This window comes from Mobula birostris, chromosome 16 (assembly GCF_030028105.1).
Source record: "Mobula birostris isolate sMobBir1 chromosome 16, sMobBir1.hap1, whole genome shotgun sequence".
NCBI classification, from domain to species: Eukaryota; Metazoa; Chordata; class Chondrichthyes; order Myliobatiformes; family Myliobatidae; genus Mobula; species Mobula birostris.
In genome coordinates this window covers 63694064-63721308 of record NC_092385.1, presented here as the reverse complement: position 1 = coordinate 63721308, position 27245 = coordinate 63694064, and the positions used below count along the sequence as shown (strand labels likewise).

Genomic DNA, 27245 nt, shown 5'->3' with positions numbered 1-27245 from the left:
ACTGCTGGGGGAACTCAGTAGGTCAGTTCATCTGGACTGAACATTAAATTCTCCAAATTCAAGTAAGCAGTTTCTTTTGTCCATAGAATCATAGAACCATAGAAACTACAGCACAGAAACAGGCCCTTTGGTCCTTCTTGGCTGTGCCGAACCATTTTCTGCCTAGTCCCACTGACCTGCACACGGACCATATCCCTCCATACACCTCCCATCCATGTATCTGTCCAATTTATTCTTAAATGTTAAAAAAGAACACGCATTTACCACCTTGTCTGGCAGCTCATTCCATACTCCCACCACTCTCTGTGTGAAGAAGCCCCCACTAATGTTCCCTTTAAACTTTTCCCCCCTCACCCTTAACCCATGTCCTCTGGTTTTTTTCTCCCCTTGCCTCCGTGGAAAAAGCCTGCTTGCATTCACTCTATCTATACCCATCATAATTTTATATACCTCTATCAAATCTCCCCTCATTCTTCTACGCTCCAGGGAATAAAGTCCTAACCTATTCAACCTTTCTCTGTAACTGAGTTTCTCAAGTCCCGGCAACATCCTTGTAAACCTTCTCTGCACTCTTTCAACCTTATTTATATCCTTCCTGTAATTTGGTGACCAAAACTGAACACAATACTCCAAATTCAGCCTCACCAATGCCTTATACAACCTCATCATAACATTCCAGCTCTTATGCTCAATACTTTGATTAATAAAGGCCAATGTATCAAAAGCTCTCTTTACGACCCTATCTACCTGTGACGACACTGTCCTTTATTGGTCTCCTCCTGATCTCCCCAGCTCCTCTTACAACAATGCCAGCCTTCATCACCCTCCTCTACCCAGTCCATCTGCCCATCGCACACACACCACCCTATCGTTCACCTCTGCACTTACTTGATTTCACATTCCACCTTCCTCTCTTATCAGATTCTGTCATCTGCACCCTTCTGTTACTCTTTCCACTGCTCCCTCCTCCATCTGCCTATAACTCACTGCCCCCCCCCCCCGCCACCTGGATCCACCATTCGGTTGACAGAACCTGCTCCATCTCTTACCCTCACCACTTTACACTATCAATCTCCCTTCAGTATTTCCATCCAGATGAAGGGACGCAACATGAAACATTGACTGTCTGTACTTCCCTCAGATACTACCTGATCTGCTGGGAATCCACACAGGTTGATTTGGGTTCTTCTCACATCCCAGAGATGTAATGGATGTAGATATAGATTAATTTGCCACTGTAAATGGCCCCCGGAGTAGATGGGGGATTGGTGCGGTTCACTGGGCATGTGAGAGGAAATGGGAAATAAGTGGTGGAAGGGAATTAGTGGGAAAAGTGCCATTCATTGATGTCTCAAAACGTAAGAAATATAGGAAAAAAGCCAGCATTAATAGAAACTGGCATTAATGGAGATGGAGGCGGAGTTAAGATGGCGCTAAATGGTGACTCGAAACAGCTCTATTTCCATCTTTAATATCTTTATTTTCCCCTTTCAGGGTTCTTTTGAAGACCCTGACCAGGAGTTACACACTGACTTCGGTTCTTTGCGGGAATGGGACCTGTTCTCAGGGTTTCAGGACCGGCCGTTGTTCGGCACGCCAAGGGGTCGGCCTGTGAGGTGGCCTAGTGTTTGGAAGCCTAAGATCTCGGGGCTCTGGAAACAGGCGGATTGAGGGTTGGTGTCATGGCAGGAGACTCGTGTGTCGTTGGGGAGACCAGAAAATCTTTTGCTGTGGGCCTGAAGGCCCAAGATCTTCGTGATCTTCGGGCACAGAGCTTGAAGGAAGTGATGAAACGGACTTTTTAACATTGTAAACCAGCGGGTTGTTGTTATGCCTGCCGCTCGCTGTGAAAATTGTGTCACCTCCCTCTCATGAGGGTGAGAGAGGACCTGTGGGTTGCTGAACACCAGATGAAATGCGATAGTCTTTGGGGTGAAAAAGTCTGTGTCTTTGCTATCGCTTAGCTCACGCTTGTGCCCGGTAGCGGGTGTGCTTTTTGTTTTGCCGGTATGGGGAGGGGGATTGTAGCTCGCCGCCACTTACGCACGGGAAGGGGGAGCTGGGGAGGGACTTTGGGGTTCTCGCGTTTAACTGTCATTCATTTTTTGGGGCACTTCTCTGTTTTCATGGATGTTTGTGAAGAAAAAGCATTTCAGGGTGTATGTTGTATACGTTTCTCTGACATTAAATTGTACCTTTGAGCCCATTGTGATTGCAGTGCAGAGTGCATAAAGGACACTGACTAGCAAGATTCACAAAAGGATAGGAAGCGATTAGTTTTGGCAGAAGAAACATACTCAGCTACCTTTTCTTTGTCCCACACAGTCCACCTCATCCATACTTTAGAAAAATATGTCACATACCTGAGTGTTGATCCGAATTGCACCAATGGAAGGGATTTCAAAGTAATATCCTGCAAAGATAGAGACAATGCTGTGACTGAATCTGTGAAAGGAAGATCAAAGGAGTCTTAGGTCCCACAGCACCGACTATTACCCGATAGTAATCAGGCTCCTGAACCAGTGTGGATAACGTCACTCACCTCAACTTTGAACTGATTCCACACACTGCAGACTCATTTTTAAAGACTATACAATTCATGTTCTCAGTGTTACTTACTTACATATTTTTATTTTGTCTTATTTTTCACAAGGGTTCAAAGGAAGTGATGAATTAGCATGTAGGAGGGGATTGGAAGTCTGGCTGGGTTGTGCCACAACAATAACCTCTCACTCAATAGCAGCAAGACCAAAGAGCTGATTATTACAGGAGGAGGGAACTGGGGATCCATGAGCCAGTCCTCATCAGGAGATCAGAGGCGGAGAAGGTCAGTAAATTTCAATTCCTCTGCATTATCATTTCAGAAGATTTTTTCCTGGGTCCAGCATGTGCCAGAACAAAGAAAGCATGGCAGCACCTCGAGTTTCTTAGAATTTTGCAAAGATTCAGCATGTCATCTAAAATGTTGTCAAACTACTCTAGATGCACAGTGGAGTGCATACTGCCTGGTCTGGAAAAGTCTACAAAAAGTAGTGGGTACAGCCCAGTTCATCATGGGTAAAGCCTCCTCACAGCTGAGCACATTTACAAGGAGTACTGTCGCAGGAAAGCAGAATCCATCACCAGGGTTCCCCACCATCTAGTCCATGCTCTCTTCTTGCTGCTGCTGCCATCAGGAAGAAGGTACAGGAGCCTTAGGTCCCACACCACCAGGTTCAGAAAAAATTATTATGTCTCAATCATCAGGCTCTTGAACCAGAGGGGATAACCTCACTGAACTATGCCCACATCTATGGACTCACTTTGGCAGTGCAGAATGTGGTACAGACAGCCCAGCACATCTGTGGATGTGATCTTCCCCCCCATTGAGGACACTTACAGTAGCAGGGCAGAAAGAAGACCTGGAAAATCATCGGGGACACCAGTCACCACAACCATGAACTCTTTCAGCTGCTTCCGTCTGGCAAGTACTACTGCAGCATTAAAGCCAGGACCAGCAGGCTGCAGGACAGCTTCTTTCTACAAGCCATCAGACTTATAAATTCACATGTCTGTACATTGCAATGGAGTCATAACACAAAGATTTATACTCCCTGATTTTCATTAACGACCTGGATGTGGGGTAGAAGGGTGGGTTGGCAAGTTTGCAGACGACACAAAGGTTGGTGGTGTTGTGGATAGTGTAGAGGATTGTCAAAGATTGCAGAGAGACATTGATAGGATGCAGAAGTGGGCTGAGAAGTGGCAGATGGAGTTCAACCCGGAGAAGTGTGAGGTGGTACACTTTGGAAGGACAAACTCCAAGGCAGAGTACAAAGTAAATGGCAGGATACTTGGTAGTGTGGAGGAGCAGAGGGGTCTGGGGGTGCATGTCCACAGATCCCTGAAAGCTGCCTCACAGGTAGATAGGGTAGTTAAGAAAGCTTATGGGGTGTTAGCTTTCATAAGTCGAGGGATAGAGTTTAAGAGTGGCAAGGTAATGATGCAGCTCTATAAAACTCTGGTTAGGCCACACTTGGAGTACTGTGTCCAGTTCTGGTCACCTCACTATGGGAAGGATGTGGAAGCATTGGAAAGGGTACAGAGGAGATTTACCAGAATGCTGCCTGGTTTGGAGAGTATGCATTATGATCAGAGATTAAGAGAGCTAGGGCTTTACTCTTTGGAGAGAAGGAGGATGAGAGAAGACATGATAGAGGTGTACAAGATAATAAGAGGAATAGATAGAGTGGATACCCAGCACCTCTTCCCCAGGGCACCACTGCTCAATACAAGAGGACATGGCTTTAAGGTAAGGGGTGGGAAGTTCAAGGGGGATATTAGAGGAAGGTTTTTTTACTCAGAGAGTGGTTGGTGTGTGGAATGCACTGCCTGAGTCAGTGGTGGAGGCAGATACACTAGTGAAATTTAAGAGACTACTAGACAGGTATATGGAGGAATCTAAGGTGGGGGCTTATATGGGAGGCAGGGTTTGAGGGTCGGCACAACATTGTGGGCCGAAGGGCCTGTACTGTGCTGTACTATTCTATGTTCTATGTCCCTCACGTTGTGGCATGGATGTAAGATATAAATAAATTCAATACAATTCAAGAAAACTTTATTTGATATACTCAATATTTATTGCTTATTTATTATTTTTCTTTTGTATTTTCACACTTTCCTTTTGCACAATGGTTGTTTATCCACCTTGTGTGTGGTTTTTCATTGATTCTATTGTGTTTCTTTGTATTTACTGTGAATGCCCACAAAAAGGTGAATCTCAGGGTTGCATATGGTGACATATATGAGAGGTGATTGATAAGTTCGTAGCCTAAGGGAGGAGAAGATGGCGGCGTGACGCAGCGCGCGTGGCCGTTTGGATTGAATGTTGATATCTGTAATTAGAGGTCGTGCATCAATCCGGATTTGATGGGGACAGCCGTGAAAGCGCAGAGGAACATCTGGAGCAACTTCTGAAATGCCTGCTTCGCTGCCGCTGCTACTGTACAAGCGAGAATCTCCGGAAATGTTGGCCCCAAATCCTCAGCTTTGCATATTGCCTGTTACCAGGGCTGGGGTCGAAACGCCCGGCAGAGATGGTGCTTAGTGCATCGGTGTCGGGAGGTGGTCGGAAGCTCGGAGTTTTTCGGACAGGTTCGGAGTTGGACTGTGGTTGGATGCTTCCGGGATGCTGCATCGGCAAGTTGGCGGCGCTGGGGGTTTACCATCTGCGTGAGATGATGGGACTCTGAGACTTTTTCTGTGCCATGGTCTGTTCTTATCAAGTTACGGTATTGTTTTGCACTGTTGTAACTATATAATTATGTGGTTTTTGTTAGTTTTTAAGTCAGTTTGTCATGTGTTTTTGTAATAGCATTCTGGAAAAAATTTTTATCATTTCTTAATGCATGCATTACTGAATGACAATAAAAGGGGACTGTGTGTCCTCATAATCATAAGGTAGAAAGAGTCAATTTTAGAAAACCTAGCACATTTATTTCTCTTACACTTACACACTTAGTCCAGTGGTCATGGAGCATATGGATCCCTTCTTTGTAGAACTGCAGAGTTGTAGAGTTGAACTGCACGTGCATGTAACGAGAGCTGTATAACTCATCGCCTTCTACCTTAGGCCACAAACTTATCAATCACCCCTGCTGTGGACCACCTGGAGGTCCACGACGCTCTTGTTACATGCATGTGCAGTTCAACTCTTTGAGTGATAATGCAGAAAGTTTGAAATTAATAACTCATCTCTTTCTACCTTAGGCCATGAACTTATCAATCACTCCTGCTGTGGACCACTTCTACAAAGAAGGGATCCGTATGCTCGGCGACCGCTGGACTAAGTGTGTACATGTAGGAGGGGACTAAGTTGAAAAATAAATGTGCTAGGTTTTCTAAGATTGACTCCTTCTACCCTAGGCTACGAACTTATCAATCACCCCTCGTATGTACTTTGATAATAAATTTACTTTGAACTTTGAGTATAGGTTTCACAAATTCTACTGAATGTCTTTATAAAGCTGGCAAGAAAATGAATTTCAAGATAGGACATGGTGACATATACATACTTAGATAAGAGACATGTTGCATCTGAACCCGAGGGGGACCAATATTCTCGTAGGCAAGTTTATTAGAGCTATTGGGGAGGGTTTAAACTAATTTGGCAGGGGGACGGGAATCAGAGTGAAGAGACTCAGGATAGACAGATAGTGAAAAAGCAAAGATAGCGTGCAGTCAGACAGTATGGAAGGGCAGGCAGGTGATTGGACAAAACTGCAGCCAGCAGGGTGAGTATCAGTGCATTAGGGACACAAAATCTAAAAGGGTAGAAAATACAATACTCAAACTTCATATCTCAATGCATAGAGTATAAGAAATAAGGTGAATAGTCTTGTTGCACAATTACAGATAGTCAAATTTAATGTTGTGACCATCACTGAATCATGGCTGAAGGATGGTAGTAGTTGGGAGCTGAATGTCCACGGTTACATGCTGTATCGGAGGGATAGGAAAGTAGGAAGGGGTGTGGTGTGGCTCGGCTGGTAAAGAATGGCATCAAATCAGTAGAAAGATGTGACACAGGATCAGAAGGTGTTGAATTCTTGTTAGCTGTGTTAAGAAACTGCAAGGGTAAAAGGACCTTGATGGCAGTTATATACAGGCCTCCCAACAGTGGCTGGGATGTGGACCACAGATTGAATGGGAAATAGAAAAGGCGTGTCAAAAGGACAACGTTATGATAGTCATGAGAGATTTCAACATGCAGGTTGATTGGGAAAATTAGGTTGGAGATGGATCTCAAGAGTGAGTTTGTTGAATGCCTTTGAGATGGCTTTTTAGAGCAGTTTGTCATTGAGCCTACTAGGGAATCAGCTATACTGGATTGGGGTTATTTAATGAACCAGAGGCGATTAGGGAGCTTAATGTAAAAGAACCCTTAGCAGTCAGTGATCATAATATGATTGAGTTCAACTTGAAATTTGACAAGGAGAAAGTAAGGTCTAATGTAGCAGTATTTCAGTGGAGTAAAGGAAATTACAGTGGTATGAGAGAGGAGTTGGCCTAGGTAATTTGGAAGGAGATACTGGTAGGGATGACGGCAGAGCAACAATAAGACCATAAGACATAGGAGCAAAATTAGGCCATTCAGCCCATTGAGTCCGCTCTGCCATTTCATCATGGCTGATCCTGGATCCCATTCAACCCATACACCTGTCACCATATCCCTTGATGCCCCGACTACAGGAATCTATCAACTTCTGCTTTAAATATACCTCATGGACTTATCCTCAACCACAGTCTGTTGCAGAGCATTCCACAAAGCCATCAATTCCATTACCCAAATCATTGACAAACAATGTGAAATATAGTGGTCCCAATACTGACCCCTGAGGAACACCACTAGTCATTGGCAGCCAACCAGAAAAGGCTCTCTTTATTCCCACTCGCTGCCTCCTGCCTGTCAGCCATTTCTCTATCCATGCCAGTATATTTTCTGTAAAAGCATAGGATTTTATCTTGTTAAGCAGCCTTATGTGAGGCACCTTATCAAATGCCTTCTGAAAATCTAAGTAAATGACATCCACTGTCTCTCCTTTGTTCACCCCGCTCGTTATTTCCTCGAATAATTCCAACAAATTTGTCAGGTAAGATTTCCCTTTACAGATACACTAGTGAAATTTAAGAGACTACTAGTCAGGTATATGGAGGAATTTCAGGTGGGGGTTATATGGGAGGCAGGGTTTAAGAGTCAGCACAACATTGTGGGCCAAAGGACCTGTACTGTGCTGTACTATTCTATGAAACCATGCTGACTTTGACTTATTTTATTATTAGTCTCCAAGTACCTGAAACTTCCTCCTTAATAATGGACTCCAACACTTTCCCAACCACTGAGGTTAGGCTAATTGGCCTATAATGTCCTCTTTTTTGTCCCCCCCCTCCCCCCTTAAAGAGTGGAGCAACATTTGCAATGGCATGAATGTCTGGGGAAAAATGAGGAAGGTGCAGAATAGATGCATTTTGAAAACAAAGAAGTACTCAAATGGGAAAATAGTACAACATGGCTGACAAGGGAAGTCAAAGCTAACGTAAAAGCAAAAGAGAAGGCATACAACAAAGCAAAAAATAACAGGAAGACAGGATTGGGAAGCCTTTAAACCCTATAGAGAGCAACTGAAAAACCAATAGAAGGCAAAAGATGAAATAAGAAAGCAAACTAGCAAACAATATCGAAGTGATAGTAAAAGCTTTTTCAAGTATGTACAAAATAAAATAGAGAAGAGTGGATATAGGACTGCTAGAAAATGAGGCAGGAGAAATAATAATGGGTGACAAGGAGATGGCAGATGAACAAGATGAGTATCTAGCAGTCTTCACTGAGGAAGAACTAGCAGTGTGCCAGATGTTGAAGGGTGTGAGGGAAAAGAAGTGAGTGCAGTTTCCATTACAAGGGAGAAGGTGCTCAAAAAGCTGGAAGATGTAAAGGTACATAAGTCACCCGGACCAGATGAACTTCATCCTAGGGTTCTGAAAAGAGGAGGTGATAGAGATTGTGGAGGCATTAGAAATGATCTTTTAAGAATCAATAGACTCTGACATGCTGCCAGAGGACTGGAAAATTGCAAATGTCTCTGCACTCTTTAAGAATGGAGGAAGACAGCAGAAAGGAAATTATAGACCAGTTATCCTGACCTGTGGGTGCGAAGATGTTGGAGGCAATTGTTAAGGATGAAGTTATGGAGTACCTATACTTAGTGACACAGGACAAGAGTCGCATAGCGTCCTTAAGGGAAAATCTTGCCTGTGGAATTCTTTGAGCAGATTACAAGTAGGATAGAGAAAGGGGATGAAGTGGACTTTGTATATTTGGACTTTCAGAGGGTGGAGGCCAAACTAAGAGTGGTCCAAGGTCCTCCCATTTTGGGGGTTCAGCTCAGGGCTAACAACCCTGACTGGTAAAACAGAATTATTACAGAAGCATCAATGAAGAATCCTTCTACATCTGAGTGCGATGTTATTCCTGAGTCTCCACAGGACTTGTATGACTGACAATAGCAAAAACCAAGAGGAAACTACTGACATGAAGGAAATGCTGAACACCCCAGATACAGAGGACCTTCATTGCTGCCGTAAATGCCAGTGGTGTAATCAGTAATAAGTATTAAACAGGAAAAGACTTGCAAGGATATTGGTAGGACTAGATATCCTGAGTTATAAAGAGAGCTTGGCCAGCCTAATTCCTTATTGCTTGGAATGTCAAAGACTAAGGGATGACCTTTTTGAGATTTAAAACTCACGGATAGTTACCGATAAGAAAACTGATGCATGACCTTAGAGGTTTATAAAATCATGAGCGTCAAAGATCAAGTGGATAGTAGTGGTCTTTTCCCCAGTGTAGGGGAGTCCAGAACTATGAGGCATAAATTTAGGGTTAGTGGGGAAAGATTTAAAAGGGACTAGGAGCAATTTTTCATGCAGAGGATGACGAGTGTATAAAACAAGCTGTCAGAGAAAGAGGTTGAGACTGGTACAATAGTATTATTGAAGAACTGTTTGGAGAGATACAGGTAGGAGTTTGGCTTAGAGGGATCCAGTTCAAACACAGGAAATTGGGACTAGATGGGTGGGTCACACTATGCTTCTTCTTCCCTTCTTCCACTTAATAAAATGATCGTAAACAACAAGCTTTATGTCTCATTTTTGACTTCTAAACAACCTTTAGATTGTAAAAACATCAGGTTACATCCTGGGTGGAGGTAGTAGCAGCAGGGACCTTGACCCTTGGATGTTGCCTCATGGTTACGATACAGGAAGTGGCCATGCCCTTTCAGTGAACCCCTGCTGCCCTTTGCAAGAACAGTGCAGTTGTCCCAATCACAGCTCTAGTCTGCTGTCTATATTTTTCTTTGAATACTTGTCCAGTTCCTTTCCCTAGCTGGATCTGCGTGCTTTGGACCAGACAGGAGCATCACTTCCACATGGGAAGTACTGCCTCTGATGTTGATATGTGCTTAGAACTGGGATCACCTGCCCAGAGCATCTTGCTGTGCTTGTCTGCACCTGGTGGGCTGATAATTACTGATATAGAGCTTAGTCCAAGCAGATTGTTGGTTGTCCTACCACATGCCCGCTCTATGCTCAGCATGTCACCAAGTGTGGTTCCACCCTCAAATAACGTGTGGAGTCCCTGTGTTGGAGCAGGCACAGGAGTGAATTCTCCCATAGGGTCACCACTCTAAATAGCTTCAAAGCCTGTGGTGAATGGAGCATGCGGTGAATGGAGAGGATAAGAAACACCTGCAGCTTCCACAGCTGTGCCTGGATCTCAGTGGTAAAGATCTAATGATTTGCTTTATTTGTCATATGTACATTGAAACATACAGTGAAAGATGTCGTTTGCATCAAGTGAGGATAGTGCTGGGCACAGATTGCCAGGCTTCCAGCACACAAAATAGCACCATGTCGCATAGCTGTTAGCACAATGCAATTACAGCTCAGGCCATTGGAGTTCAGAGTTCAATTCCTGTGCCACATGTGCAGCATCTGCACGTTTTTGTTACCGGGTTCGGACATGGCCCAAGTGTGGAGTGAGTACACTGAAGCAGGTTGATAGTTCAGACTTTAATACGAAGTGTTAAAGGGAAAATAAAACAATAAACACTAGGCCAAACAGAGTCGTTAACTAAAACTCTCAAAAGGAAAATGAAGCCTACACTGCGGCTGAAAAGAACAGCTGAACATTAAACGAATACCGCCAGTCTTCAGGGTCAGTTGAATTGAAAGTCCAATGTCTCAGGGAAGGCCAAATGCAAAACAGCAGCAAAGTGTTGCTGTGCTCTGTCTGAGTCTCGACAAGCATTACAACGACAAGCATGGAGTTAAAAACTATCACAATTAAATAATAATTAGCTGACACGTGCATATTCACAAGCGCAATTGCCGTATCTACTGCGCTGCCAAAGCCGTGGTTGTTACAAGGCCCCCTCCAACCCCAGGCACAGCCCCTGAGGCAACACAGACCTGTGTCCACTGGAAGTCGTGGATCAACGATGTGTCCAAGATGTCCTTCGCCGAGATCCAAGTACGTTCTTCTGGGCCATATCCATCCCAGTCCACAAGGTACTGGACCTTACCACATACCCGGCGAGACGCCAGGAGGCGCCGCACAGTATAGACAAGGGAACCATCTACCAGGCGGGAAGGAGGGGAAGGTGGGGTGACTGGAGCCAGGGGAGATGTGGTAACTGGTTTGAGCTGGACACATGGAATACTGGGTGGATCTTCAGTGATGCTGGTAGATGCAATCAATAGAACATCTTGTTGACAGCCTTTTCCACTACAAATGGTCCCACGTAGTGCGGTGTCAATTTCCGGATCTCGACTTTCAGGGGAAGATCCCTTCATGCCAACCAGATCTCCTCTCCTGGCTTGAATGGCCTTACCTGTCGACGGAGCCGATCAGCCTGCCGGGAATGTTGTTTCTCGGCGCGCAGCAGAGAAGCCCTGGCTCGTCTCCAGGTGCGCTTGTAGCGCTGGATCAGCTGTTCAGCAGCAGGAACTCCTACGTCGATCTCCAGATCAGGGAAGAGCGGGAGCTGGAATCCCTTCTGGCATTCAAAGGCAAACGTACCTGAGGAGGATGACTGGAGGTTATTGTGGGCAATCTCTGCCCAAACCTATTGGGAGCTCCAGGACGTGGGGTTGGAAGAGGCAAGACAGCGCAGGGTTGTCTCCAACTCCTGGTTCACTCTCTCAGTCTGGCCATTAGATTAGGGGTGGAAGCCAGACAAGATGCTGGCCTTGGCTCAAAAGCGGGAATTGAGCTGTGGTCCATGATCAGACAATCTGTCTTGAGGAAAGTCATGGAGTCTGAACACATGTTGAACCATGAGCACTGAGAGCGGTAAGCGTAAAGGAGTTGGGCGCTTATTGTTCTGGTTAACAACGGATGGTGCAATCCTGGTCATATTACGATCAAGGAACATCTTTGTAGACCAGATATTGAACTTTTTGCTGTTGGACTCCGGCGATATTCCACTGAGATACAACACTGGGCGTAACAGGAGGTTGTGCCTGCCTGTGGCCATCGAACATGCAGCTCCTCCCGTGGAGGGTCAGACACCCTGAGCCGATAGACTGGTCCTGGACTTATTTCCATCTGGCATAGTTTGCATTTTGGTGTTTGATTGTTGGGGTTTTTGTATTGCTACATTTACGCTCTATTCTTGGTTGGTGCGGCTGTAATGAAACCAAATTTCCCTCCGGATTAATAAAGTATATCTATCTATCTATGTAAGTCTCATGAGCTGATGGGAGCTTGGGGAGGGTAATGAAGTGGGCAGCTTTGGAAAATCAATCCACAACGACCAAAATGGCTGTGTTTCCATTAGATGGGGGGGGGGGCAGACCAGTGATGAAATCTACTGAGAGGTGGGACCAGGGGCGGTGGGGCACAGGCAGTGGACATAACAGACCCGCAGGACGCTGGCGTGATAACTTGTTCCCAGCGCAGGTGGGACAGGCAGATACAAAGTCGTGGACATCCTGGGACATAGATGGCCACCAAAATTGTCTCTTTATAAACTCCTGAGTCTGTTGTATTCCCAGATGTCCAGCCAGAAGGGAGGAGTAATGCAGCAGGAACAAACAGCTGGTTGGGAGGAACCCCATTCGGGCTGGATCTGATTGCTGGGCGGCCCTCACGTCTGCCTCTATCCCCCAGATCACCGGAGCAGCGATACACGAGAGAGGAAGAATGGGCTCTGGATCGGCATTGTTCCCAGATCCATTGAACTTCCGGGAGAGAGCATCGGCCTTTGTATTCTTGCTGCTGGAACAACAAGTGAGGATGAAATTGAACCGTGTGAAGAGAGCCCACGGGGCTTGACGAGAGTTGAGTCTAGCAACCTGAATATAGTAGAAGTTTTTGTGATCTGTCCAGACCAAGAATGGATGCTCTGCCCCCTCCAGCCAGTGTCACCATTCCTCGAGGGCCTCCTTGACAGCCAGAAGCTTCCGGTTCCCAACATCATAATTGTCTCTGCCGGAGTCAAGTGACGGGAAAGAAAGGCACAGGGGTGCAGCTGGCTATCCGCAGACGAGCGCTGAGAGAGGACAGCTCCAATGCCTGCATTGGATGCATCCAGCCTGACAATGAATGGCTGAGATGGGTCTGGCTGTTGCAGCAGCAGGGCAGTGGTGAAACGCCGCTTTAGCCGGACTATGCTTGGTCGGCATCGTCCAAGGTCAGCTGCTCGCTCGCTCTCTCCCTCTCTGTCTCTGCTGGGTCCATCTTTATTGGTCGAGACTTGCTATTGCCGGGTTCAGATATGGCCCAAGTGTGGAGTGAGACACACTGAAGTAGGTCGATAGCTCACGGACTTTAATAAGAACAGTGTTAAAAGGAAAACAAAACAATAAATGTTAGGCCAAACAGAGCTGTTAACTAAAACTCTCAAAAGGAAAACGAAGCCTACACCGCGACTGAAAAGAACATCTAAACATTAAACGAAAACAACAGGAATTCTGCAGATGCTGGAAATTCAAGCAACACACATCAAAGTTGCTGGTGAACGCAGCAGGCCAGGCAGCATCTCTAGGAAGAGGTGCAGTCGACGTTTCTGCACCTCTTCCTAAACATTAAACGAACACCGCTAGTCTTCAGAGTCAGTTGACTTGAAAGCCCAATATCTCAGGGAAGGCCAAATGCAAAACCACAGCGGAGCGTTGCTATGCTCTGTCCAAGTCTCAACGAGCACTATGACGACAAGTATAGAGTTAAATACTATCATGATTAAATAATAATTAGCTAACACATGCAAAATCACAAGCGTAATTGCTGTATCTACTGCACTGCCGAATCCGTGGTTGTGACAGTTTCCCCCATGGTTAGGAGGGTAATTGGTCACTGTAAATTGTCCTGTGATTAGGCTAGTGTTAAATAGGTGGGTGCTGGGCGACATAGCTCATTGGAACGTGGGAGGGAACTAGAATACCTGAAGGAATCTCCGGGGAATGTACAAACTCCTTACAGACAGAAGGAGGAGTTGATCCCTGATCAGTGATTGCTTTGAATTAGTGATTCCCAAGGGGGGTGGTAGGGAAATAGAAGTTGTTGGAGGGAGTTCAAGATTCTTGGGGGGTGGGTGGGGAGGACGTTAAATGGCACCTTGACTTGGCCAACCGTGTCAACTCGCTGCCGTCGTCAACATCCGATAGGCATTCATAGTTGTGTTAATATTTTTATTTTAATTTAGCCCCGTTAATGATGGGTAAATACATATGACACGATCTCTGAGTCTGAAGGTAGTGAGTCCTTGAATTCTAATCCTGCTAAGAAACAGAAACTACGGGAGGTGTGCCAATACAATGTTACATACCTGGAGTTCGGTTTTATTCCATTCCCATCAGATCAGTGCTGCCCCATGTCTCTTATTTCTAATAATGTACTGTTTAATGAAGGCATGAAACTATCAAGATTGGAAGAACACTTCCATAAAAGACACCCTGTAAAGGCTACTTAGGGTGTTACTCTGTTCCAGAAGATGAAAGAAGCATTTGAAAAGTATTGCACACTCCAGTCATTTGTCAAGAAAGCAAAAAATGACCTTGATAGTGGTCTCAATGCTTCTTATAACATTTTCAAAATGACAACAAAGTGTGGAAAATCTCATACAGTTGGTGAAAGATTAATAATTCCTGTTGCATCCTAAGTGCTCACCACAGTTCTCAAAATGGATACCAGTATTTTAAAATCAATTCCTTTGAGTAATAACACTGTAGCTCGTAGTATTGACGAAATGAGTATTGTATTGAATATCAACAGAGCTACAAAAAGCAGAATTTGGGATACAACTGGATGAGTGAACTGTGCGAGACAAGGCATTGCTAATGGCATGTGTTCAGTTTAGCAAAAATGGAAAAGTTAAAAACAAATATCAGTGGAGAATCAACCTATGACAAACTCAAAATGTACATTGAGAATAAAAGTATTCTGAATAAGAACATGATTTCTTGGGTAACAGATGGAAAACCATATCTGACAGGTCACCATGTTGGTTTAGTGGCATTTAAGGAAAAAGAAATTCCAAGTCTGTTGCAATCTATTGTGTAATTCATCATCAACATCTTGCAGCCAAAAACCTCAGCCAGCAACTTTTTTTTTCAAGCGTGACTCCTGTAATATCTGCTATCAACAAAATTAAAGCTCATCCATTAAATAGCAGAATATTTTGCAGGTTATGCCAAAATTATGATAAGAGTTTGAATGCTTGCTTCACACTGAAGTGAAAAAGTGTGGACAATCTCACACTGTCAAAAGGCTACTGCTTGAAATGTTTCCTTGATCTTTTTGACACTGTGAATTTTTGCTCAAAGTTGACAACAGCTTAGGAAATATGATTGAACTTCTACATGGAGATGTGGCATACCTAGCTGATCCGTATGACAAAATGAACATTGTAAATATGAAACTACAGGGTGAAAATTTCAATTTAATCCAGGCAAAAATGCAATGTCCCTGTTTATCAGAAAATTGGAAATATATAAGCAAAGCATTGGAAGAAGAATGTTCTCACAGTTTCCCTGCATGGAAAGTATGGCACTCTCTTTCACAGACAACGATTTGCAAGAGTATTGCTTACACCTGCAGTCACTGAAGAAGGATTTTCAGAATTGACTGAAGGATTTGAACGATCTGGAAATTCTGGACTGGGTAATTAAGCCATTTCTTTGCAAGATGGAAAAAGCAGGAAGAGAGCTTGCAAAAGGAGGTTATTGAAATTCAGAACGATGAACAAGCAAAAATGCTTTTTAAAACTGTTGGCTTTTGTGGCATGTGGCTACACTGTCATACGAAGTTTCCTGGTCTTTGGACAAGAGTCAAGCTGATTTTCCATGTATTTTCCATCCTTTTACCTTACTGAGAGAAGCTCATTGCAAAAAACCACATACTCACAAAAAACAAAAACCGCTTGGACATTGTTATGTGTGGAGACTTGAGGCTTTTGCTGTCACAACTTGAACCAGATATTTCAACTCTTGCAAGAAATCATCAAGCTCAAGGGTCACATTGATATCGAAGCTGCTGTACAGGTACTGTGTAAGTAGGTTTAAACCAGAATCATTTTTCTCATGTTAGCATATGGTAGACATGTTTTTACACTATGGGGACGCTGGAAAGTATATTGTGCCTAAGAGGGGTGTTGGCAAGTATGAAGGTTCTTCAGGAGGGTGTTGGCAAGTATTTTGGTGCTTTGGGGGGTGTTGGCAATAATGAAGGTGCTTTAGGCTGGGCTACAAAAGGTTGGGAAACATTGATGTAAAGCAATTGTGCTAATTGCTGCAGTAATTATCCATATTTCTTGTCAAATCCTTGAAACGGCAACACTTTCTTTCTCCCTACAGATATTCCTCGACCTGCTGAGTTCCATCAGTTGTTTGTTTTTATCACACTAATTTTAGATGGCTCTGATAGGGGGCAAAGTTTCCTACTATCTACCCTACTAGGCTTCTCATAATTTTGTACACCTCTATAAGAACCCCCTCAACCTCCTCTATTCCAAAGACTATCTCCTTACGCTGCAACATAGCACCCCTGGCAACTTGCTGCTGAAATCAAAACAGAAAACGCTGGTCAGTCAAATCATCAGGTCAGGTTGCATCTGCGGGAAGAGAAACAGAGTTAATGTTTCAGCTGGAGGGCCCTGCATCGCAACTTGGAAGGGAGATGTCTGATAGATTAAGCCTGGGGTTACCATGGGGATAAATTATAAAGAATATTATCTGATGGAATAGAGAATGGAGTAGTTAGAGAGCAAGAATATTGGCAAAAGAACATGGAACAGAGAATGCAGGGAGATATGCTCTGTTGTTCAGGCTGGGTAGGTCCACTACTCCCAGAGGAAAAAAATGGAAAAAAAATAAAGATGAATGATCTGAACTACCCTTACCTTCACATGTTCAATGCCTGACTCTCCCTTTATGTTCAAGGTTCAAAGTTCAAAATTCAAAGGAAATTTATTATCAAAGTACATATATGTCACCATATACAACCCTGAGATTCATTTTCTTGCAGGTGTACACAGTAAGTCCAAGAAACATAGAATCAGTGAAAGGCTGCACCCAACAAGACGGACGAACAACCAATCTGCAAAAGCCAACAAAGTGTGCAAATACAAAAGAAGAAAAAAGAAACAACCCCCACTGTTTCAAGAGCCTGATAGCTGAGGGGTAATATCTGTTCCTGATCCTGGTGGTGTGGATCCTAAGGCTCCTGTACCTCCTTCCTGATGGCAGCACTGAGAAGAGGGCATGTCCTGGATGGTGGGGATCCCTGATGACAGACGCTGCTGTCCTGGGACAATGATCCTTGTAGATGTTCTCAATGGTGATGAGGGCTTTACCCATGATGGACCTCCGGTTTTCTCCTCCCGCAGTCAATAACCAGCTCTTTGCTTTTCCTGACATTGAGTGAGAGGTTGAGTGGGCGAGAGCAGAAGGTGAGCAGGTGTTCAGCACTGACTGGTCTCCCCCTCCCTGTCGCTCACTGCTGTCGGAGGAAGGTGTAGGGGTCTTGGGTCTTGGGCAAGGTTTGATTGGCATGGTTTGTTGAGGACTCAGCAGTTCATGTTATATATGTTTCTGGTTATTCCTTTTTACTGCCATTTTGCACGATTTAGATCGGGGCAGACTGGTTCAGCAGCCTGCAGTCACTGAATGACACAGCAGTAAACTGAATCGAACGGAACTAAACTGAACATTCCTAGTCTGTTTCAAGAACTCTGCGGTTTGATGTTTAATATTCTGTGTGTTATTCGCTTGTTTTTTGCTGTTGTATGATTTGTTCTTTTTTTGCATATGGGGTGCTTGATGTTTCTTTGAATGGGTCCCATGGTGTTTCTTCGTATCATGGCTATCTGCAGGAAGATGAATTTCAGAGTTGCATACTACAAGTATATTTTGATAATAAGTGTACATTAGCTTTGACTTCGTTCCCTAGAATGTAGAAGATTTAGGGGCAATTTGATAGAGGTATACACATTTTTGAGGGGTAAGTGCAAGCAGGCTTTTTCCACTGAGATTGGGTGAGACTAGAACTAGAAGTTACGGGTTAAGGGTGAAAGGTGAAAGGTTTAAAGGGAACATGAGGGAGAATTTCTCCACTCAGAGGGTGATAAGAGTGGAACTAGCTGTCAGTGCAAGAGAAAAAATGCAGAGTCAATTTCAACACTCAAGAGAAATTAGGATAGGTACATGGATGGGAGGGCTATGGTCCAGGTGCAGCTTGATGGAACTAGGCAGAATCAAGGTTTGGCATGGACTAGATAGGCCGAAGGGTCTGTTTCTGTGCTGTAGTGTTCTATGACTCTATGCCTTGTCATTAAGACAGGTTACCACGTTCTTCTTAGGCACCAGTATAACTGAGGTCTGCTTGAAGCAGGTGGGTACCTCAGACTACTGAATGAGAAGTTAAAGGTTCAAGTGAACATTCCAGCTGGTTGATCATCACTGGTCTTTAGTACTCTGCCAGTTACCCCATCTAGGCTGGATGACATCTGTGCATTGTCCCTCCTGAATGATCTATCTGTCTCCAACTCAGGAGACAGGCTAATGTATACATAGAAATCTAGAACCCACAGGTATCTCAACTGCTCTTTACCCCACTCTACTTCCTGTAAGGAGTCCAATCAAAGGACAGTTCTCAGCAAAATCTGCTACCTTTAAAGAAATTCCATCACCTTGCAGACAAAAGGGAATCTGGAATTTAGACTGAAAGCAGAACGCAAGAATTCAGCAGGTTAATGGGCATCTCATATTCCTGGTTGCATGCCATTTTAACTGTCCTTTTCATTGCCACACCAACCTGTCTCTTTTCTCAGTCCTCTCTATTGTGACAGATGCCAAATACAAAATGGAAGAACAAATCTCTTAATTTGCTTGGGTAGTTTACAACTCCATGACATAAATATTGAACTTTCCAATTTCAAGTAACTCACGTCCCCAGTGATCTCACATACACACATTCAATTGTCCACTAAGTTGTCTTCTTCCCTTGTTCATTCCGTCCATCCCCAGCTGTCATCTACCGACAATTGTCTCTCCACGACATGGTGTTCCTGGTCTATCACACCTTATCTCTCTTTGGTCTAACACACCTTATCAGTCCCTGGTCTAACACACCGTGTCTGTCCCTGGTCTAACACATCATTTATGTTCCTGGTCTTACACACCATGTATGTTTCTGGTCTAACACACCATGTCTGTTACTGGTCCAACGCACTCTGTCACTGTCCAACACTTCATGTTTATCCCTCGCCTCACTCATTGTGTCCGTTACTGATGAACACAAAGTGTTTCTCTATGGACTAATACACTATGTCCATCTCTTACAATACATGTTCTTGTCCCTGCTGTCACACACTGCGTCCTTCACAGCTCCATATGGGCATGAGCCTTCCCATCATCGAGGACAACTTCAAAAGGTGATGCCTCAAAAAAGACAGCATCCATCAATTAGGACCCCCATCACCCAGGACGTGCCCTCTTCTCATTGCTGCCATCAGGGAGGATGGATAGGAACCTGAAAGCACACACTCAATGTTTTAGGATCAGCTTCTTTCCCTCTACCATCAGATTTCGGAACAGTCCATGAACCCATCATCACTATTTATTTGATATACAGGTTTCCACCACCATCCGAAGGTAGAGTGTTCCTATGAAACGGTTCATAAGCCGAAATGTCGTAAAGCGAAGAAGCAATTACCATTTATTTATATGGGAAAATTTTGTGAGCGTTCGCAGACCCAAAAATTACCTACCAAGTCATGCCAAATAACACATAAAACCTAAAATAACAGTAACATATAGTAAAAGCAGGAATGATATGATAAATACACAGCCTATATAAAGTAGAAATACTTTTCCACAATCATTACTGAACTGTTCTCCGTAGTGAAAATCTCACGCAAGTGCCGTTGGCAAAAACACTCTCTCCAGTAACCTTTAAGCTATGAAGCTGCCAAATCATACCAAATAACACGTAAAAATACACAGCCAATATAAAGTAGAAATAACGTATGTACAGTGTAGTATCACTTACGGGAATTGGGAAGACAGCGCTGAGCACACTGATGATGGTGTGTTAGACTGAGTCGTAGCAGGTTGGGTGGTGCAGTGGCCCCCACCCTCCAGGCCGCCGAGTGATACATTGCCGCGAAGCATGTAGGAATGCAGCGGTAGCCGGGAGGCACACAGCATACATTTAAGAAAAAAGCATAAATAAACAAGCTAATTAATTAGGTGCCGCCCGACACATAATTGTCGGCCCAGATCAGTGCCAATTTCCGATTGCGTCGTCTCTGATCTGGGCCGACAATTACGTGTTGGGCAGCACCTAATTAATTAGCATGTTTATTTTGGCTTTTTTCTTAAAGATGTGCTGTGTGTCTCCCGGCTACCGTTGCATTCTCCGCGAATTGGTATCTGTCTGTGGCCTGGGGGTTGGGGTGGTGGGACACTGGGGTGTCATCTCATCATCTGTTTCCATTAGAGCAGGCAGCTCATCTTCCCCTATGACTACTCGCCTCAATGTCGAAGGTCGAGGTTCGTCGTCTGCTGTGGCTGATGTGGAAGGCTTGCTTGACTGCTGAGCCTCGCGCATTTTTCTATCATACAGTTCTTTGTAATGACTCAAACCATCTTGCAAATATCCCCTAAACCGACGTACCCTTTCAAGATTAAAGTCGTACTTTATCATTACTCATTCGGTTTCGATTGTTATCCTTTTTTCTTCCAATTGCATAAGCTCTTCATCTATCAGTTCTTGGTCATGGGATACCAAAACCTCTTCAACATCATGTTCGTCAGCTTCCACAAGCCAAACTCACGATGTCCTTACTTCGTTCACCATGATCAAATCCTTAATTATGTCTAGTTTTACGCCAAGTGTAACACCCTTACAAACTCTTTCAGGCTCTTCCGATACCTTAGAACTCATCTTGCAAACGGCTGCTCACAGGCACGTGTTTAAGCAATGCCATTCCGAATCCGGGGGAGAGTGGCTGCTCGGGGCGCGCGCTGCCTTTTATCACGTGCTGCTTTTTTTTCGTAACAGTGAAAACACCTTCTGAAAGCGAAACCAGGGTACTAATGTAGGTCTTTCATAACAGTGAGGTTTTGTAAAGCGAACGTTCGAAAAGCGGGGGACACCTGCATATATTTCTTACTGTAATTTTAGTAATTTTTATGTATTGCATTTTACTGCTGCTGCATAAAACAAATTTCATGATATATGTCAGTGATAATAAACCTGATTCTGGTTGTGTCCCTGATCTAACATACCTCGTCTGATGGATTGAACTATTAATAATTTCCAGTATCCTAGAGTGAAGGACGGACTCTGTGACAACCACGCAGTCTTGCTACCATGTAGCAATACATTCATACTGCCATGCATTTGCACTACCATGCAGTCATGCAGCCATGCTATTACAAACCTTTATTTGTGCAGGCCATCCACTGCAGAGGCGTGACATCATAGTTGTGCTGTCCAACTGAGAAGGTAAAGACACGTACCTGTGACCAAAGAAAGAAAGTGTACCTTGAAAATGTGTGCTATGGAGTGAATGAGACAGGAGAGCAAAATGATATATAACATTAGATGTACAGCCTTACATACTTACGGTGAAATGGCTTCATTCTTGTATTCAAATTCCTCTCACAGTGAAGGCCAACACAACATTTGCTCTCTGAATTTCTTATCAAAGTACATACATGTCACCATATATAGAAACCATAGAAAAACTACAGCACAGAAACAGGCTTTTTGGCCCTTCTTGGCTGTGCCGAACCATTTTCTGCCTAGTCCCACCGACCTGCACACGGACCATATCCCTCCATACACCTCCCATCCATGTATCTATCCAATTTATTCTTAAATGTTAAAAAAGAACCCGCATTTACCACCTCCTCTGGCAGCTCATTCCATACTCCCACCACTCTCTGTGTGAAGCCCCCCCAATGTTCCCTTTAAACTTTTCCCCCCTCACCCTTAACCCATGTCCTCTGGTTTTTTTCTCCCCTTGCCTCAGTGGAAAAAGCCTGCTTGCATTCACCCTATCTATACCCATCATAATTTTATATACCTCTATCAAATCTCCCCTCATTCTCCTACGCTCCAGGGAATAAAGGCCTAACCTATTCAACCTTTCTCTGTAACTGAGTTTCTCAAGTCAATTAGGGAATTTTGTATCTGTATTCCCAGATCCCTCTGTTCTACTGCACTCCTCAGTGCCTTACCATTAACCCTGTATGTTCTACCTTGGTTTGTCCTTCCAACGTGCAATACCTCACACTTGTCTGTATTAAGCTCCATCTGCCATTTTTCAGCCCATTTTTTCAGCTGGTCCAAGTCCCTCTGCAGGCTCTGAAAACCTTCCTCACTGTCTACTACACCTCCAATCTTTGTATCATCAGCAAATTTGCTGATCCAATTTACCACATTATCATCCAGATCATTGATATAGATGACAAATAACAATGGACCCAGCACTGATCCCTGTGGCACACCACTAGTCACAGGCCTCCACTTGGAGAAGCAATCTTTGGCTTCTTCCATTGAGCCAATGTCTAATCCAATTTACCACCTCTCCATGTGTCCCTAGCGACTGAATTTTCTTAACTAACCTCCCATGCGGGACCTTGTCAAAGGCCTTACTGAAGTCCATGTAGACAATATCCACTGCCTTCCCTTCATCAACTTTCCTGGTAACCTCCTCGAAAAACTCCAACAGATTGGTCAAACATGACCTACCACACACAAAGCCATGTTGACTCTCCCTAATAAGTCCCTGTCTATCCAAATGTTTGTAGATTCTGTCTCTTAGTACTCCCTCCAATAACTTACCTACTACCGACATTAAATTTACTGGCCTATAATTTCCCGGATTACTTTTCGATCCTTTTTTAAACAATGGAACAACATGAGCCACTCTCCAATCCTCCGGCACCTCACCTGTAGACAGCGACATTTTAAATATTTCTGCCAGGGCCCCTGCAATTTCAACACCGGTCTCCTTCAAGGTCCAAGGGAACACCCTGTCAGGTCCCGGGGATTTATCCACTTTAATTTTCCTCAAGACAGCAAGCACCTCCTCCTTTTCAATCCGTACAGTTTCCATGATCTCACTACTTGTTTCCCTTAATTCCATAGACTTCATGCCAGTTTCCTTAGTAAATACAGACGCAAAAACCTATTTAAGGTCTCCCCCATTTCCTTTGGTTCCGCACATAACCGACCACTCTGATCTTCAAGAGGACCAATTTTATCCCTTACAATCCTTTTGCTCTTAATATACCTGTAAAAGCTCTATGGATTATCCCGCACTTTGTCTGCCAAGGCAACCTCATGTCCTCTTTTAGCCCTCCTGATTTCTTTCTTAAGTATTTTCTTGAACTTCTTATACTCCTCAAGCACCTTATTTACTCCCTGTTTCCTACACATGTCATACAACTCCCTCTTCTTCTTTATCAGAGTTGCAATATCCCTTGAGAACCAAGGTTCCTTATTCCTATTCACTTTGCCTTTAATCCTGACAGGAACATACAAACTCTGCACTCTCAAAATTTCTCCTTTGGAGGCTTCCCACCTACCGATCACATCTTTGCCAGAGAACAACTTGTCCTAATCCATGCTTTTTAGATCCTTTCTCATTTCTTCAAATTTGGCCTTCTTCCAGTTCAGAATCTCAACCCTAGGACGAAATCTATCCTTGTCCATGATCAAGTTGAAACTAATGGTGTTATGATCACTGGAACCAAAGTGCTCCCCTACACGGACTTCCGTCACTTGTCCTAACTCGTTTCCTAACAGGAGATCCAATATTGCATCCCCTCTAGTTGATCCCTCTATATAGTGATTTAGAAAACTTTCCTGAACACATTTTACAAACTCTAAACCATCTAGACCCCTAACAGTATGGGAGTCCCAGTCAATATATGGAAAATTAAAATCCCCTACCACCACAACTTTATGTTTCCTGCAGTTGCCTGCTATCTCTCTGCAGATTTGCTCTCCCAATTCTCATTGACTATTGGGTGGTCTGTAATACAATCCCACTAACGTGGCCATACCTTTCCTGTTTCTCAGTTCCACCCATAAGGACTCAGTAGACAAGTCCTCTAATCTGTCCTGCCTGAGCACTGCTGTAATATTTTCCCTAACAAGCAATGCTACTCCCCCACCTTTCATTCCTCTGCCTCGATTACATCTGAAACATCGGAACCCTGGAATATTAAGCTGCCAGTCCTGCCCCTCCTGTAGCCAAGTTTCACTAATTGCAACAACATCATAATTCCACGTGTCAATCCACGCCCTCAACTCATCCGCCTTCCCTGCAATACTCCTAGCATTCAAATATATACATCTCAGAAGATTTTTACCACCACTCACAACCTTTCTATTAGTGGATTTGTTTGAACTTTTAACATCATTTATTTTCACCCCAGCCACACTGTCAGCACTGGCACTCTGGTTCCCATCCCCCTGCAAATCTAGTTTAAAGCCTCCCCAATAGCACCAACAAACCTCTCTGAAAGGATATTGGTCCCCCTGTAGTTCAAGTGTAACCCGTCTCTCTTGTACAGGTCCCACCTGCCCCAGGAGAGGTCCCAATGATCCTGAAATCTGAAACCCTGCCCCCTACACCAGTTCCTCAGCCACTTGTTCATCCTCCAGAGCATCCTATTCTTACCCTCACTGGCACGTAGCACAGGTAGCAATCCTGAGATTACCACTCTTGAGGTCCTGCTTTTCAACTTCCTACCAAGCTCTCTATACTCACTCTCCAGGACCTCCTCACTCTTCCTTGCTATGTCATTGGTACCGATGTGCACCACGACATCTGGCTGATCACTCTCCCACTTCAGAATGTCATGCAAGCCATCAGAGACATCCTTGACCCTGGCACCCGGGAGGCAACAAACCATCCTGGATTCTTTGTCACGACCACAGAACCTCCTATCTGCACCTCTAACTATCGAGTCCCCTATCACTACCGCTCTCCTCTTTTTCCACCCTCCCTTCTGCACTGCAGAGCCAGACTCAGTGCCAGAGATCCGGCTACTGCAGCTTGTCCCAGGTAAGTCATCCCCCCCAACAGTATCCAATGCGGTATACTTGTTGTTGAGGGGAATGGCCACAGGGGAACCCTGCTCTGCCTGCCCTTTCCCCTTCCCTTGCCTGACAGTGACCCAATTTCCTGTCCTCTGCTCCTTTGGCGTAACTACCTCCCTGTAGCTACGATCTATAAACTCCTCATTCTCCCGAATGATCCGCAGGTCATCCAGCTCCTGCTCCAGTTCCCTAACGCAGTTTGTTAGGAGCTGCAGCACCGGAGGGCTCCCTGACCTCCCACATCCTGCAAGAGGAGCATTCCAACATCCTGCCTGGCATTCTCTCTACTCTAATCAATCTGAACAAGAAACTTACCGGAACCTACCCTGGCCTCTGGCTGTTCTCACCGAAGCCTGTTGAGCCAAACTTATAGTGACACCAAGTTTGAGATTCATTTTATTGCGGGCATAATAAACCATAGAATAATAACCATAATAGAATCAATGAAAGACCGCACCAACTTGGGCATTCAACCAGTGTACAAAAGACAGCAAATGGTGCAAATACAAAAAGAAAGAAAGAATAACAACAATAAATATCAAGAACATGAGATGATGAAGAGTACTTGACAGTGAGCCCGTAGGTGGTGGGAATGTTTCAAACGATGGAGTTATCCTCTTTGGTTCCCGAGCCTAAGGGTTGAAGGTAAAAACAGTTCCTGAGCCTGGTGGTGTGAGTACGTTTGTCCTGATGGCAGTACAAGAAGAGAGCATGTCCTTGGTGGTGGTAGTCCCTGTTTTCCTGCAACAGCATTTCATGTGGATGTACTCAAGGGTGGAGAGGGCTTTACCTGTGAAGAACTTGGCCATATCCACTACTTAAAACCATAGGACCATAAGACATAGGAGCAGATTTAAGCCATTTGGCCCATCGAGTCTGCTCCACCATCCAATCATGGCTGATCTGTTTTTCCCCTCCTCAACCCCATTCCCCAGCCTTCTCTCCATAACTTTTGATGCCACGTCCAATCAAGAACCTATCAAGCTCTGCCTTAAATACACCCAATGACCTGGCCCCCACAACTTCCTGTGGTAATAAATTCCGAAAACTCCCTACCCTCTGCCTAAAGAAATTTCTAGGCATTTCTGTTTTAAATGGATGTCCCTCTATCATGAAGCTGTGCCTTCTTGTCATAGACTCCCCTACTATGGGAAACATCCTTTCCACACCTACTCTGTCTAGGCCTTTCAACATTCAAAACGTTTCAATGAGCTCCCCCATCATCCCTCTGAATTCTAGCGAGTACAAACCCAGAGCCATCAAACGTTCCTCGTATGATAACCCTTTCATTCCTGTAATCATCCTTGTAAACGTCCTCTGGACCCTCTCCAATGCCAACACATCTTTTCTTAGATGAGGGGCCAAAAACTGTTCACAATACTCAAGGTGAGGCCTCACCAGTGCCTCATAAAGCCTCAGCATCACATCCCTGCTCTTGTATTCTAGACCTCTTGAAATGAATGCTAACATTGCATTTACCTTCCTCACCACTGACTACTCCTGCAAGTTAACCTTCACGGTGTTCAGTGCAAGGACTCCCAAGTTCTTTTGTACCTCAGATTTTTGGATTTTTTCCCTGTTTAGAAAATAGTCTGCATATTTATTTCTTCTACCAAAGTTCATGACGATGCATTTTCCAAGATTGTATTTCATTTACCACCTTCTTGCCCATTCTCCTAATCTGTCTAAGTCCTTCTGCAGCTTATCAGTTTCCTCAACACTACCTGCCACTCCACTCATCTTCATATCATCTGCAAACTTGGCAACAAAGACATCTATTCCATCATCGAAATTCATTGATATACAGCATAAAAAGAAGCGGTCCCAACAACGACCCCTGCAGAACACCATTAGTAGTCACTGGCAACCAACCAGAAAAGGATCCTTTTATTCCCACTCACTGTCTCCGACCAATTAGCCAATGCTCTAACCATGTCAGCAACTTTCCTGTAATACTATGAGCTCTTAACCTGGTAAGCAGCCTCATGTATGGCACCTTGTCAAAGACCTTTTGAAAGTCCAAATATGCAACATTCACTGCATCCCCTTTATCGATCCTACTTGTAATCTCCTCAAAGAATTTCAA

At 44.3% G+C, this 27245-nt stretch overlaps 1 protein-coding gene across 8 annotated transcripts in view; it reads right to left on the bottom strand.

Moving 5' to 3' along the window:
- Positions 1–27245, bottom strand: part of LOC140211181 (voltage-dependent calcium channel subunit alpha-2/delta-2-like) — a 1200890-nt gene that overhangs the window by 148400 nt on the left and 1025245 nt on the right. For all 8 annotated transcript variants that reach the window (XM_072280736.1, XM_072280740.1, XM_072280737.1 and 5 more), the window contains 2 exons: positions 21483–21561; positions 2364–2413 (listed from right to left, as the gene is read on the bottom strand). In XM_072280736.1, the coding sequence (XP_072136837.1) occupies positions 2364–2413; positions 21483–21561 (129 nt within the window). The remainder of the gene's footprint in view (positions 1–2363; positions 2414–21482; positions 21562–27245) is intronic.